This window comes from Pezoporus occidentalis, unplaced genomic scaffold (assembly GCF_034315485.1).
Source record: "Pezoporus occidentalis ecotype Australia unplaced genomic scaffold, CSIRO_AGI_Poc_V1 ctg62, whole genome shotgun sequence".
Lineage (NCBI taxonomy): Eukaryota > Metazoa > Chordata > Aves > Psittaciformes > Psittacidae > Pezoporus > Pezoporus occidentalis.
In genome coordinates this window covers 478,884-495,420 of record NW_026915966.1, presented here as the reverse complement: position 1 = coordinate 495,420, position 16,537 = coordinate 478,884, and the positions used below count along the sequence as shown (strand labels likewise).

General features: G+C 43.5%; 1 protein-coding gene across 2 annotated transcripts in view; it reads left to right on the top strand.

Annotated features, from left to right (window-relative positions):
* GRB2 (growth factor receptor bound protein 2) overlaps nt 1-16,198 on the top strand; it is a 59,088-nt gene extending 42,890 nt beyond the window's left edge. For both annotated transcript variants that reach the window (XM_062639850.1, XM_062639849.1), the window contains 4 exons: nt 5,471-5,568; nt 9,946-10,068; nt 12,396-12,564; nt 13,908-16,198. In XM_062639850.1, the coding sequence (XP_062495834.1) occupies nt 5,471-5,568; nt 9,946-10,068; nt 12,396-12,564; nt 13,908-14,093 (576 nt within the window). In that variant the 3' untranslated portion in view covers nt 14,094-16,198. The remainder of the gene's footprint in view (nt 1-5,470; nt 5,569-9,945; nt 10,069-12,395; nt 12,565-13,907) is intronic.
* The last annotated feature ends 339 nt before the right edge of the window (nt 16,199-16,537 follow it).

Sequence of the window (16,537 nt, the reverse complement as noted above, 5' to 3'; positions counted from 1 at the left end):
TCCTATGTGTAATTATGATAAGTTGAATTTAAGTATAAAAAACCTGTCAGCAGTTCTGAGTTCTTGAGCTACTCACCTCGATTGGCTCACATTGAAGTACAGTGCCATTTGACATGCACATCACCCTGGCTTTCCCCAGGATGCCGTTTCTGCCACCTTGTTGATGACGTTTGGCAGCCACAGTGAGGAGGATTCACTTGTTCAGGGAAATCTGTGTAACCTGAGGATGGGAGCTGCTGGTTACCTGGCCATGTTTGGGGTTGAATGTCCTGTGGAGCCATCTCAGTAAGTTTATGGGGAAGAAAAGTGCTCTATAATGGACTGTGTTGAACTTACCATAGAATTACAGAATGGTTTGGGTTGGAAAGGACCTTAAGATCATCCAGTTCCAACCCCCTGCCATGGGCAAGGACACCTCACACTAAACCAGGGCAACCAAGGCTCTGTCCAACCTGGCCTTGAACACGGCCAGGGATGGAGCATCCACAATTTCCCTGGGCAACCCATTGCAGTGAACTTGCTCTGATGGATCTGCGTGTAGCTTCCCCTGCAGCAGTGGGTGCTTACTGGTTTGTTAGAGGGTTCATACCTCTCTTCTTGGAGCAGAAAAGGAGCCATTTTCCTCTGAAATGAAAAGCTGTGTTAAAACACCTCTGTGGAGGGTGAAACCATCCTCCCAACCACCATCCCATCCTGGGACACGTGTCCAGGCTCCAAACTTCAGTTGCAGAATTGCTGCCTTTGAATCATTCGTTCATTTTAACACTTTAATTCCCTGTGACACTGAGTGTCACAAGCGCTTCCCTAGCATTCCTGAGGCTTTGACAACGTGTTTCATGTAGTGCATCATTTTCTTTGTGGCAGTGTCAGTTCAGCTCTGTGGAGGAGCAGAAATAGATTGGCAGCAAACAGCTCGTGCTTGAGCAGTTGTGCTGCTGCACTAAGAAACACGAAGTAAGAATCCCCAAACTTTACAGATCAGGACAATAAGGAAGTTCAGAGCCCTTCCTGAACAAGTTTTTTGGGTTTTGTCACTCCAGAACTGGAGCATTCCAATGAATTTGGCTAAATTTGCAAGCACATAAGTACGTTTGAGGACTTCTGTTTAGTTCATGTTTGCGTATGGAAGTCAGCTTGAGAGTTGAGATGCCAGATCTGCTTGTTACATTCCGGTTTAGTGCCTGCATGTTCCTGAAAGTTGGTTGGTTTTGAGGGGATCAAGACCGATGTGCAACAGTTCACAAGGGTGGAAAGGCTGTGTGTGCACATACTCGCTAGGTATAGGATTAGGAATGGCTGGGGATGCTTGCAGTTGGGAACTGTGCCTCTTGAGCAGTGCCTCATTTCCATGGGAACAGATGGGCTTTTGTTGATAAGAGATCTATTATCAAAGTAGGAAACTGATGGGCAGCAGTTGAGCCACTGTTACAGTAAAACAAGGCTGACTGCAGGCTGAGGACATCACATGGCACTATGTGTTCAAATGGAGTAGCTAAAAATATCCTTCCTTCTTCCTCCTCTTAGGCACAGATGCCCCAGTGTGAAAGGAAGAGACGCTCTGGCATAGATTTGCTTAGATCTAGAGCAGACAGGGGGTTTGGCTGCAAAGGAATGCTTTATGTTGTGACCTATACAAACAGCAGCAGCTTTTAGCAGTCGAGAGAAATAAGTGTTTGTGCCTTTAGACTTCTGTGCAGCCTCTGAAGGCTGTCTCCCTTTGGAGCACTGAATCTTTAAGGTTCGTTTTGTTGCTTTGTTTCTTGGTGTTTATTTGTACTTGGGGAAGTTTTCAAAGCAAAACCCAGTGATACATGCAGTACTTGGACTAAGTTATAACTTGGGAATATAAGTCTGGGAAAATCTTAACCATAGCTCAGGTAAGAACCTTTATTTTCCTTAGAGGCTTAGCACTGTGTTTTAAGGATCCAGGTGATACATTTTACTGTCTGGAAATCACTGGAGGCCAGCTGGAGCTACGGGATAGAGGGATTTACTGGATGCCTTTCTTTCAGTGCTTTGCAGCATAATGGTTTAAAGTCAGTTATTTCAGTGGGTTTACAGTTTAAAAGAGCAATGTCAGATGCACATATCTTAAGCTTGATACATCAGTGCAGAGAGTTCATGTGTTCCTGACTTACTTTTTAGCTGTATTTCATTACTGGCATAAGTTGTTTTCTTGAAGGCTGTAATTTTACATAACTATCCTGCAGTTGTCATACAGCTGCGTAACTTCATAATAGCAGCACCCAAATTCCAGCCTTGTGCATGTGACTGCAAAGTTGCTCTGAATTTAAGGTACTTCAGTACTTTAAAAAGCTTCATTTTTACTTGGCTGAGCACTGGGAACAGCCCCAGCAGTGTCTATTTGAGACTCTGTCAGGAAACAACGATTTTGCAGGTATCTCTGTTGTGGAGATGAGTCCTCTTGAAACAGTGCATGAACATGGAGCTTTGTACAGCAAACAGGACCTTGTGTTGCCTCTGGAGGAGTGCACGCTGCAAGACCTGGAAAGAGGAAAGACTCAGGGGTGTTCACAGGGTTACTGTGTGTGTCTAAGCTCTCTGGTATATAATATAGGGCATGGGGAGTTTGGCTGTGTGCTGGGGTGTGAATGGAGCTGTGATAGCTAGTTAAACTGATCCTAGAAAGGACTACAGGAGCTCAAGATCCATGAGCCTGGGTGTGAAGCAGGAAAAAAAGCCCTTGGAGCAAACAAAGCGACTGAAGGGGGAAGCTGCGGAGGATTCATTATTACAGCAGAAGTCCTCCGACCAGGTTGTACATGCATCTGTGTAGGCAGTTCTCCTTACTCTGCCTTTTAACGAGCTATTTCTGAGGGTCGCAAAGCTTAATGCCTGCTTCAGCAGTGCTCCCTCCCTGGCATTTGGCTTCAGGCCATGAATTGATGAGTACCCCAAGCCCTGTGTGATTTGGCTCCTCCACGCCTATTAGCATATCTTCAGAGCAAGATAAAACTCATTAAAATAATTTAAATTAGAAGTTCTGGTACCTTTTAATAGCCATTGCCAAGTGCAGCAGTATTAAACACACAGATCCATAGTAGTGTCCTTCACATGAAGCTCGTTTGCCCTTTTTATCCTCTTCTTGGAAAAAGAACAGACTGCCATATCCCTTAACTGTTCTCTGATGGTAATGAAACAAGTTTGGAGGACACAGTGTTATCAAAGGTTTAATCTGTGCTGTCTTTGATAAAGGAACACACGTGATTGCATAAAATCCTGCTTGTTAGAAATCACATCACAATGTGTCATGTTTGTGTTCTGTTGTATTGTAAATGACTCTCGTGATGGCAGCTGAGGTATGTAACAGCGAGACTTCCTCCTCATTTTAATCTTCATCTTCCCTGCCCAGTATCCCACAGCTGCCTGTTGGTGTCATCTACCTGTACTTTGTATTCTGGGGCTGAATGTGTTTCTGCACAGAATGCTGCCTCGCAGTCACTATGGTGGTTGTAAGAGATGTGCACTGCTTTCTTGCTTACATCTGTGGATCTGCATTGGCTTTTACCTCCAAGCCTGTAACAGAGCCACACTTGAACCTGTGGTCAGGTTATCCTTTCTAAATGACTGAACTGTACTGCATGCTAAAATTGCTTGTAAATAAATAAATGGAAGCCCAAAGTAATAATTGCACAGAGGACAGCTTGAGTATTTTTATCCATATAAAAGTAGTTAGGATCTTCTCAGTGTTAAAGTCTCTTCAGCTGAAAATACTACAATATGGGCTGTAAAGGTGCATAACTTTGCTCACCTAAAGTTCTGTAGATGTGGCCCTGCTCCTGTGCCAGTTCTGCAGTGGAAATGCTGGCACGTGGAGGATGCACATCATCAGTTGGGAGTTAAGGAACAGCCAGGTAACATTGCCTGCTGTAGTTCACTGAGCAGGTCCAGTATCTGTATTCTCTTTTCTTTGCCAGGTTTCATCTCAGTAGGTGCTGAGGTTTTCCTCTTTCCTATGTAGCAGTGAGCAGTGAGGCAGATGAGGGTGCTGATCTGTCACGTGTGTTTGAAGGGCAGCAGACATTGATCTTTAGAGTTGAATTTTCCAGAGAACTCCCATCAGCTGTAAGAATTTTAAAGCCTGCACTTGCAAATTCCTCTCTGCTTTTATCTTCTTTTATTTCCTCTCATCACCCTTCCAAAAGCAACAGTGAGATAGAGAAGAGTGGTTTTGGGGTTTATTTGGTGGATGTCTTCATGGTAACTATGTGTGTATGTAGTATTGATCTCGAGATCTGTACTTGTGGTGTCTTTCTCTTTGCGTTTCCTCATCTACCCGCATCCAGGCAATGCTGCTCATGTGGTACTTCTGTGATCTGAAGCTTTAAGTAAATAACTAAACCAAAACTCAGATCCAGCTTTTTGTTTGCCATTGTTACAAAGCTAAAAAAAAAACGCCTCAGAAAGCTGAGAAGTGCTCTGGAAAAGTGGTGTTGTGGTGCTTCATTTTAAAGGGGGGGCAGGTTCTGTGCAGCGTTTGCTTCAATACCAGATAAAATCAGTCTGAGGAGAGGTAGTTTCAGCCTATAGCATGGCTTTATTTCCATAACATATCACAATTAAAGAGACTGCTTTCAGGATGGCACCAGCCTTGCCTATTGCACTGCACCACAAATGCCATGAAAAATAAAGCACTGAAGTTTTAAGAGCACATATGCTTTGAAGTATCAATCTGTGCTTTGTTAAGTACCTGTTCATGTGACTCCTCTCTTGTGACTCCTCATCTTTCATTCATTGTAGAATAAAGTTAGAGTAAGGAAAGTATCCCTTAAAGAAACTTTGTCCGTGTACCTTTGCTGTTTGTGTGTTTAACTTGTCTTACTAACATAAAACATGCTCACCAGGCAGGTCACTGTCTCTGCTGTTTTAACCTGGGTTTAACTTGTATTGACAAAACCAGCCGAAGCTGCCAGTTGTATCCGTACTTGTGCTAATGTTGTCATGAGGGGGTGGTTTGTAGAATCCTCTATAATAGAGGTGTTGCCTTGAACCTTTAACATACCCAGCGTGCAACCAGTGCAAATGTAGAAAAGCTGGATGGAATCATGTTCATGCTGAAGGCATCAGCTTTGTCAGCTGAATCCAGGGAAAACTGATTATTAGAAGGGATAAAGAAATGGAATTTTTTGGCTTGCAGATTTTGAACAGAATTTTGTGATGATGACAGCCCAAAGATGTGCCAAAGACGGTGTTGTTAAAAGTACCTGTGGACTTGAGTGACTTTCTTACTGAAGCATGGGGGGTTGGCACTAAATTCCTTTGGCTATTTTAAATTACAATTCTGAACACTCACGAGATGCAGCAAAGCAGGTTGACTGGCAGCATTTCTTACAGGCTCATCTCACAAAAGCAGTCTTAGAAACAAGAAAGGGAAGAATAAGCGAGTACCTTCACCACTTCTGCTGTATTTTGAAGGTTCATAAGCTTATTTTTTGTTTGCTTCCTTCAGGTTTTGAATGAAGAATGCGATCAGAACTGGTACAAGGCAGAACTCAATGGAAAAGATGGCTTCATTCCCAAGAACTACATAGAAATGAAACCACATCCGTAAGTAGAGCTTTGGTGACAGGCTCCCCTGATCTTGCTTTTGTGCATCCTCTCAAACAGAAAGATTTTCTGCTGAATACTTTGCAGACTGTACCTTACCGGATCTACCAAAATGTGTAGTTAGATAAAGGATGCTGTTGAGTCATATCTCTGGATATACCGTTTACTGTAACTCATTCACAGCTAGCTGTTTAGGAGGGCATTTTTGGAAGCTTTTCTGGTCATTGCTCTGGTGTTTTGCTGTAGGGTCAGACAGGTCTTGGGGGCAGCAGGCATAAACCAGCAGAGAACTCTTCAGTAGTGAGCTGTCACAGGAAAGAGAGTGACTGTGTTCCTGTGATGATTCTCTGTTTTACTTAGCATAGCAGATAAGAGTAAAAACTGGCATTCACACCTGCCTTAAACAGAAACATGTTTAAGGATATTTGAGCACTCTTCGTATGTTTGTCACATCCTGAGTATGGAATCACAGAATTATTTAGGTCAGACAAGACCTAACAGTCATTTGCTCCAGCACCTTCCTCACCAAACAGGCCACCCTCTGGTTTGATCTGGCATGATCAGGGGATCACAAATGTACATTGTAGTTTCTCTTCATCATTTCTTTCAATCATCATACATCAGTTTGCAACACTTTTGCAGGCATTTGAGTTCTAATCTGGTGATGTCTTCTGTAATGATCAGTTTGTTCTGTAATCATCCATGGTTTCAAGGGATAGAGCTGTCAGGTTTTTGATAACCAAAAGGGAATGAGCAAACCTGCAGGTGGATGAATTGGTGTTTTTTAAGTATGGTTACTTTGACCTTTTCTGAAGCTGTTTAAACTGCTGATGGCAGCTGGATGGAGTTAGCGCCATGTGTCAGCAATGCTGGGAGTCTGAACTAGTGTGTTAAGAGCCCTGGGAAATTATGCAGAAGTTTTTACAGCATAATGTTTGCTCAGTTGTAATGCAGAGCTCTCTCGTCATACACGTCATACAAAAAGCACACTGCAGGCAGCTGAGAAAGGGAATGCTCCTTTTCTCAGCCTGGTATCAAATCGTGTTGTGGGGAGGTGGCAGAAATGCTTTTCAAGAGGATTTGGAAAGACAGCAACTGCAAATAGCTTTAAATCCTGTCCCAGGATCTGAGACTCCAGCCCCAGAGCCAGGTTTCTTCTTGGTTGTGTTTTGCAAATCTTAGCTTGCTTTGTAACCAGTAGCAAATGAAGCTGAAAGGAAAATGGGGCACCTGTCATTCACCTTCTGAGGGGCTAATCTGAATTGCCACATCAGTTAACAAAGATTTAAGTAGACATGGGCATGATACTGAGAGAAGAGCTGTAGGAAGCTAGGCAGGGAGGCTTCCTGTGAAGGCACAAGTGAGTGCAGGGGCACCTTGCTCTCTGTAAAGGGGGCATGGGAAAAATTTGCTGGTTATGGTGTGTGTAAGTCAAGTGTTTGTGTTCCTAATCAGCTTTTCTTGAAGATACTGCTGAAGTCTCACTTTGCAGCATTGTAACATAGGTGGAACTCAGCCAAGCTATCTAGTTGTGTTAAGTAAAGCCAAAGGAATTGCCAAACTGTGGATTGAAGCAAGTCTGAAAGTGATGTGAACTCTGTGTTGTGCCATCATCAGTGCATCTCCCTCTCACTGTGCAGCATCAGCAGTAATGCCAGGATTTGGATTGGGTTTTGCAGTGCTGACTGAGTTTCACCTACATTACAAAGACACTCGGAGACAAGTGTTACCAAGCATAGGGAAGCTGTGGGAATGTTGTGGTCAGTTTCTTTGGCCTAATTCTCTCTGATTTTTGACGTGCTTTATTTCCTTTAATCAAATCGTACACTTGTACTTTGTAGGAATTCAGTAAAGCTTATGGGAAAACAGCGGCTTCAGGAAGGATTATAGATGTGCTCTTGAGCTCTTTCAGGCTTTCCTTCTATTTTATGGAGAGGGATGAGGAGTTTCAGGTTTTTTTTAAGATAAGGCTTTCATTTCCACATCACATGTGAGTAATTGAGACTTAATTGACAACTAAAGAGAATTAAACCACTTTGTTAACAAGAACTATGGCAAGATACTGAAGTCATGATATAAAACTTGCTTTATGTAACATTTGGCAGAGTCAAAGTCCAGGACTTCCTTATCTTTCTGAGCATTGTGCCAAAAGCCCAGGAACAAAATACTACCTCTGAATTCTGACGGGGTTTCACATACTGGTTTCTTTAGGTGGGTTTCTGAAGGCAGCAGAGTGCAGAGAGAGGACAGGTAGGTGCTCCTTCTGCTGCCTCTGCCACCACCTCGGGTACCAAGAAGCAGCACAGATGCTAACGCATCAGGAAAGGATTAAATGCTGTGAAGTATCACTGGAAATAGGATGGTTGTGTGAGAAAGCTTTTGCTTTCCATTTCAGGGGATAAAATGCACACAGGATTTGCAAGCAAGTAAAACATGTTTAGGTGATCGTAGAAGAACCTCTCAGAGAGGAAGATCTGGTGACTTTGTGACTTTATGAAAGCTTCAGCCTCTCTTAAATGACTGTTTCGTGGGGGATTCTGCAACTTCTTTTTCCTGCACCAAACCCTTCACTATAGAAAGTAAACTTTGTATGTGGAGCTCTTGTTACTAAGTGCTCTCCTCTGAGGTCAACCATCTGAATGGTTATAGGCTGTGCTTGAGTGCTTCTGTCCTGTGTGATCTGTTCCTCAGAACTTTGAGCTGTACTTTTTGGTTGTGAAGGTTTTCCCACACCATGTGACCTACCACTCAGCCCTTGTTTCCCTTTCATCTTGGAGTAGTCTGGAAGCGCAAATGTGAATGTGGGTAAGAATGCTGTTACCAGGGGCTGTTGGTCAGTGCTGCCTATCTGGTTGCCTCTGAGGTAGGTTCACCCTTGGTGTCAAAGAGGTGGTCAGCATGTGTGGTTAGACTTCTGCACAGTAGCCAAGAATCTGAGATGTGGCTCCCGTGTTGCAGCTCTTTGATGTGACTGCTTGTGTGGAAGCTGCGGGATTGTCCTCACTCTAGGAAAAAGCAAGGCGACAGGCTGCTGAAACAAGTATTATCAGCCTCTTCCCTAGAACTCAACTGCATGCCCAGCTCAGCACTCCTCTGCAATGGAGCCAAGGGACATGGACAGGACTTTTCTCACTTGATCTGCACATAACTCCACTCCTGGCACCTGCCTTAGCATTCTGAAGTGTGATACACATCTTTGACCCCAGTGCTGTGGGATGGGACAGAAAGATTGGATTCTGGGCTGCAGGAACCTGCTGAATGAAAGGACTTATTCTGCCTGAAGTAGTGGTGACTTACCAGCTGATGTAAAAGAGATTAGAAATTGGTTTGGATACAGAACACCTTTTCTACTTGCGCAGGATAGGTCAATCCATAGACAGGATCTTCTTTGTACAGCTGTGATGTTTCTGAAGAGAAACCTGTGAGTGAATTCCTGGTGTTTCCCTTGCACCTTGCAAATGCTACAGTTTTGGTAAAGATTTCTACCCATTAAAACAGTGATGTTTCTGTGCTTAAAATCCGTAAGAACTTTAATTTTCTATATTGAAAACCATGGCTAAGGCATGCGTAGCTTCTCCTTAGGAGGCGTAAGTAATAGAGGAGACTGTAATTGCTTCCTGCTGATTATCTTTGGGTGCTAATAGTGACATAAATGCTGCTCTATCATAGGGAAGTTCAGTAGTGACCAGCCATCAGTGAAGGACTTCTTTGTTGTCTCTGAGTTGATGGCATCGCACACTTTGGACAATTAAAACTTTGCAGGTAGAGACATGGGACTTTATTCCTTAGTGACAGAGGAAGGGACCTGAGTTTCTTGTTTGAGCAAGGCATTTAATCTGTTTGACTTTAGGTTCTGAAGGCCTGATTACTAAGATACCATTGCAGACCACAGTAGACATTTGAACTTTATCCAGGGTTGTAACCAGTTCCCAAGGTTCTTATCTTAGCGAAGTCGTGTTTTGTGAGACTCTGAAGCAGTTGCATACATGAGGTTCTCGTTGTGATGTTTTAGATGCTAAACTGCAGGTGCTATAGGGTGCAAACCAATGTGAATAATGCATTAAATTTTGAGCAGGATTTTTTCCACCTCTGCAAATAAATCCTATAATTTGAGGATTTCACTCTTGCCACATCTCTGCTTCACTGCATTGCATAGAATAGGGCTACTGCAAGCACCTGCTTATCAGGTTGTGGTTGCTTCATTGCCAGGAGGAAGCATTATGAAAAGCTGTGTGGTTCCGTGGCCTATATTGGCATGGCGGTGAGGTGCGGTGTAGTTACTTCTGTTAGGAATCACTTCATCTTTCTGTGAATGTCTACATCTGTCATGAAGGAATTACGATTCTCCTCTTTCCCTGTTGTTTTCCCCATACACAGGTGGTTTTTTGGGAAGATTCCCCGAGCGAAGGCTGAAGAGATGTTGGGCAAACAGAGACATGATGGTGCCTTCCTCATCAGGGAGAGTGAGAGTGCTCCTGGGGACTTCTCCCTCTCAGTCAAGTAAGTAATGCCCAGAAGCAGCTGTGTGTGGTAGTCAGGCCACCTACTGCTCATATGGACCCATGAGGAAAGGTGAGGTGAGGGCAATGCTGAGGAGTAGGAATAAGCTTCCAGATGCCCTACAGCATTGCTGTTCTTTCAGTGATGCTTATTTAGTCCCTCTCTAAGAGAACAAATATATGTGCTCTGGTTTGTAATGAGTACAGGGGTGACCTGGTGGCATGTTCCTGTCTGGCTCATACAGTTCCAGGCACTATCTGTTGGTCTGGTTTTGAGTCTCATTCCTTCTCCTTACAGCCACAAAGTGCCCAGTGTGTACATATTTTCTCCCATCCTCCTTCATTCTTCTTACACAGTACAAGTTATTACTATGTAGTACACTTCCAATATGTTTTCATGTCTGCGTGGGACATCCTTCGGGGGTATTCGTGTTGTCTGGCACTGGGACATGGAGGCCTCTCTGATCTTTCCCAAGTGCATTCCCCATTGGTAGAGAAACTCACTCTAGTAACAGTGAAGTGAGGAGCAGCTCTCATCCTTGAGTAACCTTGCTAGAAATACTGGCTATACACCAGTTCTTGCTGGTTAGCCATGGCCCATATAACACTATGCTACCTGTCACTGTAAAATGGAGGTATTAAAAAGGTACATGACTTAATTCAACATGGGTTGGGGGTGGGAGGGTTCTGTCCTCAGCAGTTGATTTTTGCCTTTATATTTTTTTCCCGTAACCTTCCCCTTTGCTTTAGAATCCAAACAATAGAATTTGCTTTAAAATGCTAACAAAGTTTGGTTATTTATGCACAATTCCTAATCTGCTGGTGTCTGTAGCTATCAGTGATCTGTTTCAATAGGATTACTTCTTTTTCTGGTTATCTTTCACTCAATTTTTGTCCTCCAGTTTATATTTGTCTTGAATACAATCATCTGAGCTGAAATATTAGAGGTAAATGGCAGCTTCACTCCAAAAAGTACATTCCTTTAAGAAACGTGAAGTCAGGCTAGCATGGCTCTGCTGCCTTTAGCTTAGTGTTGCCATCTGGTGGTAAAATCTCAGTTAATTTTGTTCCTCCCTGTTTATTTGATTTTGGAAAAGGCTTCTTTCTAAAGATCTGCAGGATTTAAATGGTGGGAAGCTCTCAGGTTGAGGAAGGGAGAGCAGAGGCAGTACTTATGTGATGGTTCCTGGTAGCTTTATAGCCAAGCTAACGTCTACTATGTCAGCCAATGTACAGGAGCAGTGTGCGCCGAGTGGGGAACAGTTGTTGTCTGTTTGCAGTGGTTTAGACTGAAGTAAAAATACCGATGTGCCATTCGTCTGGAAAATCCCAATGGATCTCTTCAGCGTTCCTGTGTATTCAGAATGAAATTGTTGGAAAAGCAGCTTCAACTGAATGGCATCTCTTGTCAGAAAGAATAGTTAACGTCGAACTGAAGTTGCTGCATTACATGTGCAGCATCACCCTTCAAACATGAGGGGGGTTTTGTGGGATCCTTTTGTTTTGCAAAGCAGTTTTTTGCATAAGCCCAAACCAGCTGCCAAAGGAGACAATCCTACTCTCCCTGTGACAGTGTCTTCCCAGGAATTTACCTATAATGGGACTGGAGCTTATGTATTGCATTATCACACGCACGCAGTGGTGCTGCATGACAGATAGACAGAGACAAGCCCAGGACCACAGCAAGAGTAGCTCAAGCCTAAACTGGCTCGAGTCAGTTGTGAAATTGCTGTGTGAAGAGCTAAACTGAAGCATTTGTACTGTTTGACTTCAGAATGTGGTATTTGAGATTGTGAATTGGAAGGCACCATGGTGCAGCTACTTTAATGTGGCCTTGTCTTTGTACTGCAAAGTCCTCTGTGCACTGTCTTCAGCAGCTCAGGTGACTGCATAAGTACATCAAGAAGTACATGTCCTGGATGCCAGCTTTGTGGCAATGCAGGGTTAAATTAAAAGGTGAAATAGTGCATGTCAGCCAAGATAAAAGAGTGTTTTGTGACACCAGAAACCCTTTACAAAAAGACCTGAAGGTTCTGCAAATTCAGAGTAGTTTGAAAAGCTGGTTTTAAACTGAAGTCCTATTACAAGGAAAGCACACGTGAAGCTTGCAGGATTGTTTTCAAGATAAATTCTGTATTTGCAGTCTTATCTCTGATCCCTGATTTCTTTAAAATACAACTGACAAGTGGTTTTCAGACATCTTTTTGCAGATACCAATCGGTATCTGTGTTATCAGCATCACTGACAGTTTCACTGTGACCTTTTTGTTCTAAGCTCTGTGACATCCCAGATTGGTGACTAATAATGTGGTTTTTATGTGTTGTTCAGGTTTGGAAATGATGTGCAGCACTTCAAGGTGCTTAGAGATGGGGCTGGCAAGTATTTCCTCTGGGTGGTGAAGTTCAATTCTTTGAACGAGCTGGTAGATTATCACAGATCCACATCTGTCTCCAGGAACCAGCAAATATTTCTCCGGGACATTGAGCAGGTGCCACAGGTAAGAGAAGTGTCTTCATAGAGCACACGTTTAGACTATTGCAACCACAGTCTGAAGTGGGATTGCAGATTAGGGATGGAAAGAAGCTGACTGATGTTTTCATGTCTGTGGAAGTGTAGCCTTTAGATCCTGCAGCCAGAATTATCCTGGCAAATAAGGTTGATGTTTGTGCAAAGCCTACCTGGAACTTCCTAGTGTCCAGTTCAGACAAAGCATTATTGTTGCTGGTTGAACAGCTGGCTTATCTGAATGCTTATGGATACTCTTGCAGAAAGATCATCTTATTCCTGTGAATTAAAAGTGGGTTTACTCCTGGTTTAGGACATAGGAAGAAAGGATAGTTCTGTACTGTAGAACTGTACCACTCCATAGCCAGTGAAGGTCCTGGTCTTCCCTGAAGAGGTGGCTACAGCATATGCAACATCTCCAGCTTTCTGCTTTGGATCTAGCCAGTGTTAAGGCAAAACAAAAACCACTGTTAAGGGCCAGCAGAGCAGCTTGTGGATATCTAGCCCTTTGTTTTGTTCCATTTCCCAGGGCAGTCAGAACATTACGTTGCATGTAACGGGACCTTTTGTCAATTCTGAATATATCCTTTTGCTTCCATGTGCAGCATTCTAGTTCTAGCTTGAGAAAAAAGGGGGTGGAATTCATGCTGCCCACCGAGTGCCACGCACACCCTTTGCCACAGTTGGTCTGAATTAACATCTGGCTCTGCACAGTTGGGTCACTGATGAACAGATGATGAGCAAACAGCTGGCTGAAAACAACAGCCATGAAGATACCTTTCTAACCTCATGATTTTAAGGATGCAGGTTTATTTGAAATGAACCATTAGCTTTTGCATAGGAACTGAAGTATTTACTGACCAGGGAGAACACTTTGTGACAGGATTTATTGATAGTGGAGAGTTTTAAGGAAAATCTAAATGCTAACATCCAGTTTTTAGGATAAGCTTTGTGTATCACTGTGGTAGGTAGATCAGTAATATTCACACTGTCAGTTGGTCAGCACAGAATGAATAGAATACTATTGTATTGCAGTACATACAGCTTTACAGTAGGTCACGAAGACTGGAAAACACTAGGAAAACATCTGAGTCATCAGCTATCTTTATTTCTGCTCTTTCACAGCAACTTGACTTTTTCAAAGGTCTTCTATAGACTATGCCTTCCTCTTTTAGCCTCCTGTTACAGATGCTGTAAGCTGGCTTGCAGGGAAACGGAACAGCCCAAATGTTCACTGTTAACCCTGGTGTAGGTTAAGCTCCTGCCTGAAGGAGCAGGTTTCTCGAGCACTGTGGACGACTCTCACTTTGTGTCTCTCTTCCTTTCCCCTTCCAGCAACCGACATACGTTCAGGCCCTGTTTGATTTCGATCCCCAAGAGGAAGGAGAGCTGGGCTTCCGACGTGGAGACTTTATCCAAGTCCTTGACAATTCTGACCCCAACTGGTGGAAGGGAGCCTGCCACGGACAGACGGGCATGTTTCCGCGCAACTACGTGAACCCAGTGAACCGGAACATCTAGAGATAAATATTAGAGATTATTTAAAGAAACAAGAGAAGCAGTAAATACACATACAGAGCCTAACTGCAGCCAGTGACCTAAAATCACGCGGCGATAAAACCCGAGTCACCTTTCAGCGGGAGGTGACCCTCCTTCACTCAGTACGGAACTTCAGGGGCTGGGGGGGGAAGAGTTCAACTTACACACCAAAAGTTATCCTTAAAAAAGAGAGAGAAAACAATGAAAATAACAAATTTCCTCAGCTGCTCCTGGGTTACCCCCTTCCACCCACTCTTCTTGTTTCCCCTCCCTCCCTCTGTCCATCAGTGCATGAAGTTTTAATGCCATATAAAGTCCTAGCCATGCAGTAAAAGGAAAAGGGAGAAACTCTGCTGGTATTTTCTCTCTCTGCAAACGGTCTTCATTTGACATGAAGGGACATGAGAGAAGAACCAAATCCACAGTCCTGCCTTTAAAACAAAGCAAAAATCATCAGTCTCTGCTTTTGCCTTCAACATTCAGCTCTTCTTGCCTGGGAAAGATGAGGTGTTAATCTTAAGTTTTATTGTCTCTTCTCCTTTGGCACTTTCTTCTGAAGCTCAGCAGCTTCCAAGCAGGGGAAGGGAGAAGAGTTGTGTGGCTTTTTGTTCTTTTCTTTGGAGTCACAGAGCTGCTTTGAGAAACTCCAACATACAACTGAGGGTCTGTTCATGCTGTGCTGACAGCGCTTTTGTTGTGTTCTTTCCTTAAAGGTGTACGGTTGAGCACATTCTGTACTTTTTTCCATAGTGCCTTTCCCTTCTTTTCTTTTTTTATTCTTTTTAAGTTAAAAGGACAGTCCAGAACTACTTTTTTTTTTTCCCTGCCTATGTGTAAATAAATACTTTTGGGGGAGGGGTGTGAAGGAGGGTGGTTTTATCAATGCACACTTGAGAGGAATCTACAAGCAAGAGATGGAGCTTTAATCTTAAGATTTGTCTTAACTGTTGAACTTCCCTTCTTCCAAGGAAAGTAAATCAAGGCATTCAAGTGGCAACTTGTGCTGCTCAGAGGTGGGGAGCTGCAACCAGGAGCCTCAAAAGAAGTAAGAGAAAGGGGGGGAAGTTATGACCAGGGAAGATGAGGAAGAATATTTTGGGGAGGGGAGGGTTAAGGGGCGGGGGGAATTTGAGGAATAATAGCCCTGAGATGTCCTACAAAATGTACATTCCTTTGATGGAAAACTTTATAATGCAGAGAAATCTCAAGAAATAGTGCTTGAAAAGAAAACTTTATGCTCTTAGTGAATGTCTCTACGTGATGCATGTAATCAGCCTGTCTCTTTGGCCTGGATAGGGAATATTTGCAGTCGTGTTGCTCTTGAAATGTGGGGTTGGCATCACTGTTCTCCAGTTTCTCCTCCCTCCTCAGGTCAGTGTTACTGTTGAAGTAGCTCCCCTCCCACCCCTCTCCCCATTCACAGCAGGCTGTGTGATGACTGTAACCCGCACCAGAATGGTGTTTTCTGGGGCCATTTGCTCCTCCACCAGAGCAGTGTGACATTAAACTGGAGAGAAAGGAAAGCAACAGAGCCCCACTGCTCTCTGTGCCAATCTTCAGTTGCATTACTTTTCCTTTGGATGGCCTTTTTGGCTCCCTTCACCCCACCAACGAATCCAAACCCTGCAGCAGAGATCTCCTCCTGCCCTGCCTGAGCATGGGCAATCTTGAGTTGGAGGGTGCCTTTTTTTGTACTAAGTGTTACAGACGTTTTCTTCCTGACATGGACTCTGCCTTACACTTCATTTTCCAGCAGATGAAAGAGAGAGCTATCCTGTAGAGTTATTACTTTCTCCCCCTCTCCTTGCTAGCTGTCACTCACTTTCTTCCTTCTTTGTAAAGTGATTGGAAAAGGAATCTATGGCATTCTACACCTGGACCATTTGATTGTTTCCTTATTTTGGAATTGGTGTATATCATGCAGCCTTGCAGACATATGTCTTGTGTGTGTATATATATTAAAAGAAAAAAAAAATCAGTGTTTAAATGAAAAAAAAAAAGGCCTATGTACTTAATCCTTTAACTCTGCAGCAGCATTTGGTAGATAGTAATTAACTGTGAATAATAAATATACATTGAATTCTTCACTTGAGCATCTGTCTTATTTCAGTTCACTGACCAAAATAACAATTGATGGAGCTAATGTATATGTTATATCCTATAGGATACTGAATTGCTGTGGGAAGAGGCTGTAAGGTGTGTTCTGGCCTGAAGTACACAGCCTCTGGAGCATTGTAGTTTGGTCTCGGCATGCGTGGCTGAATTCATTCCTCTTTCAAGCTGTGTCAGCGCAGAGCTATGTCACTTGGCATGTGGCATTACGAACAGTGAGGAGGGGGGAAAGGTGAGGCACTGGCACAGGGTGCCCAGAGACGCTGTGGCTGCCCCATCCCTGGCAGTGTTCAAGGCCAGGTTGGACACAGGGG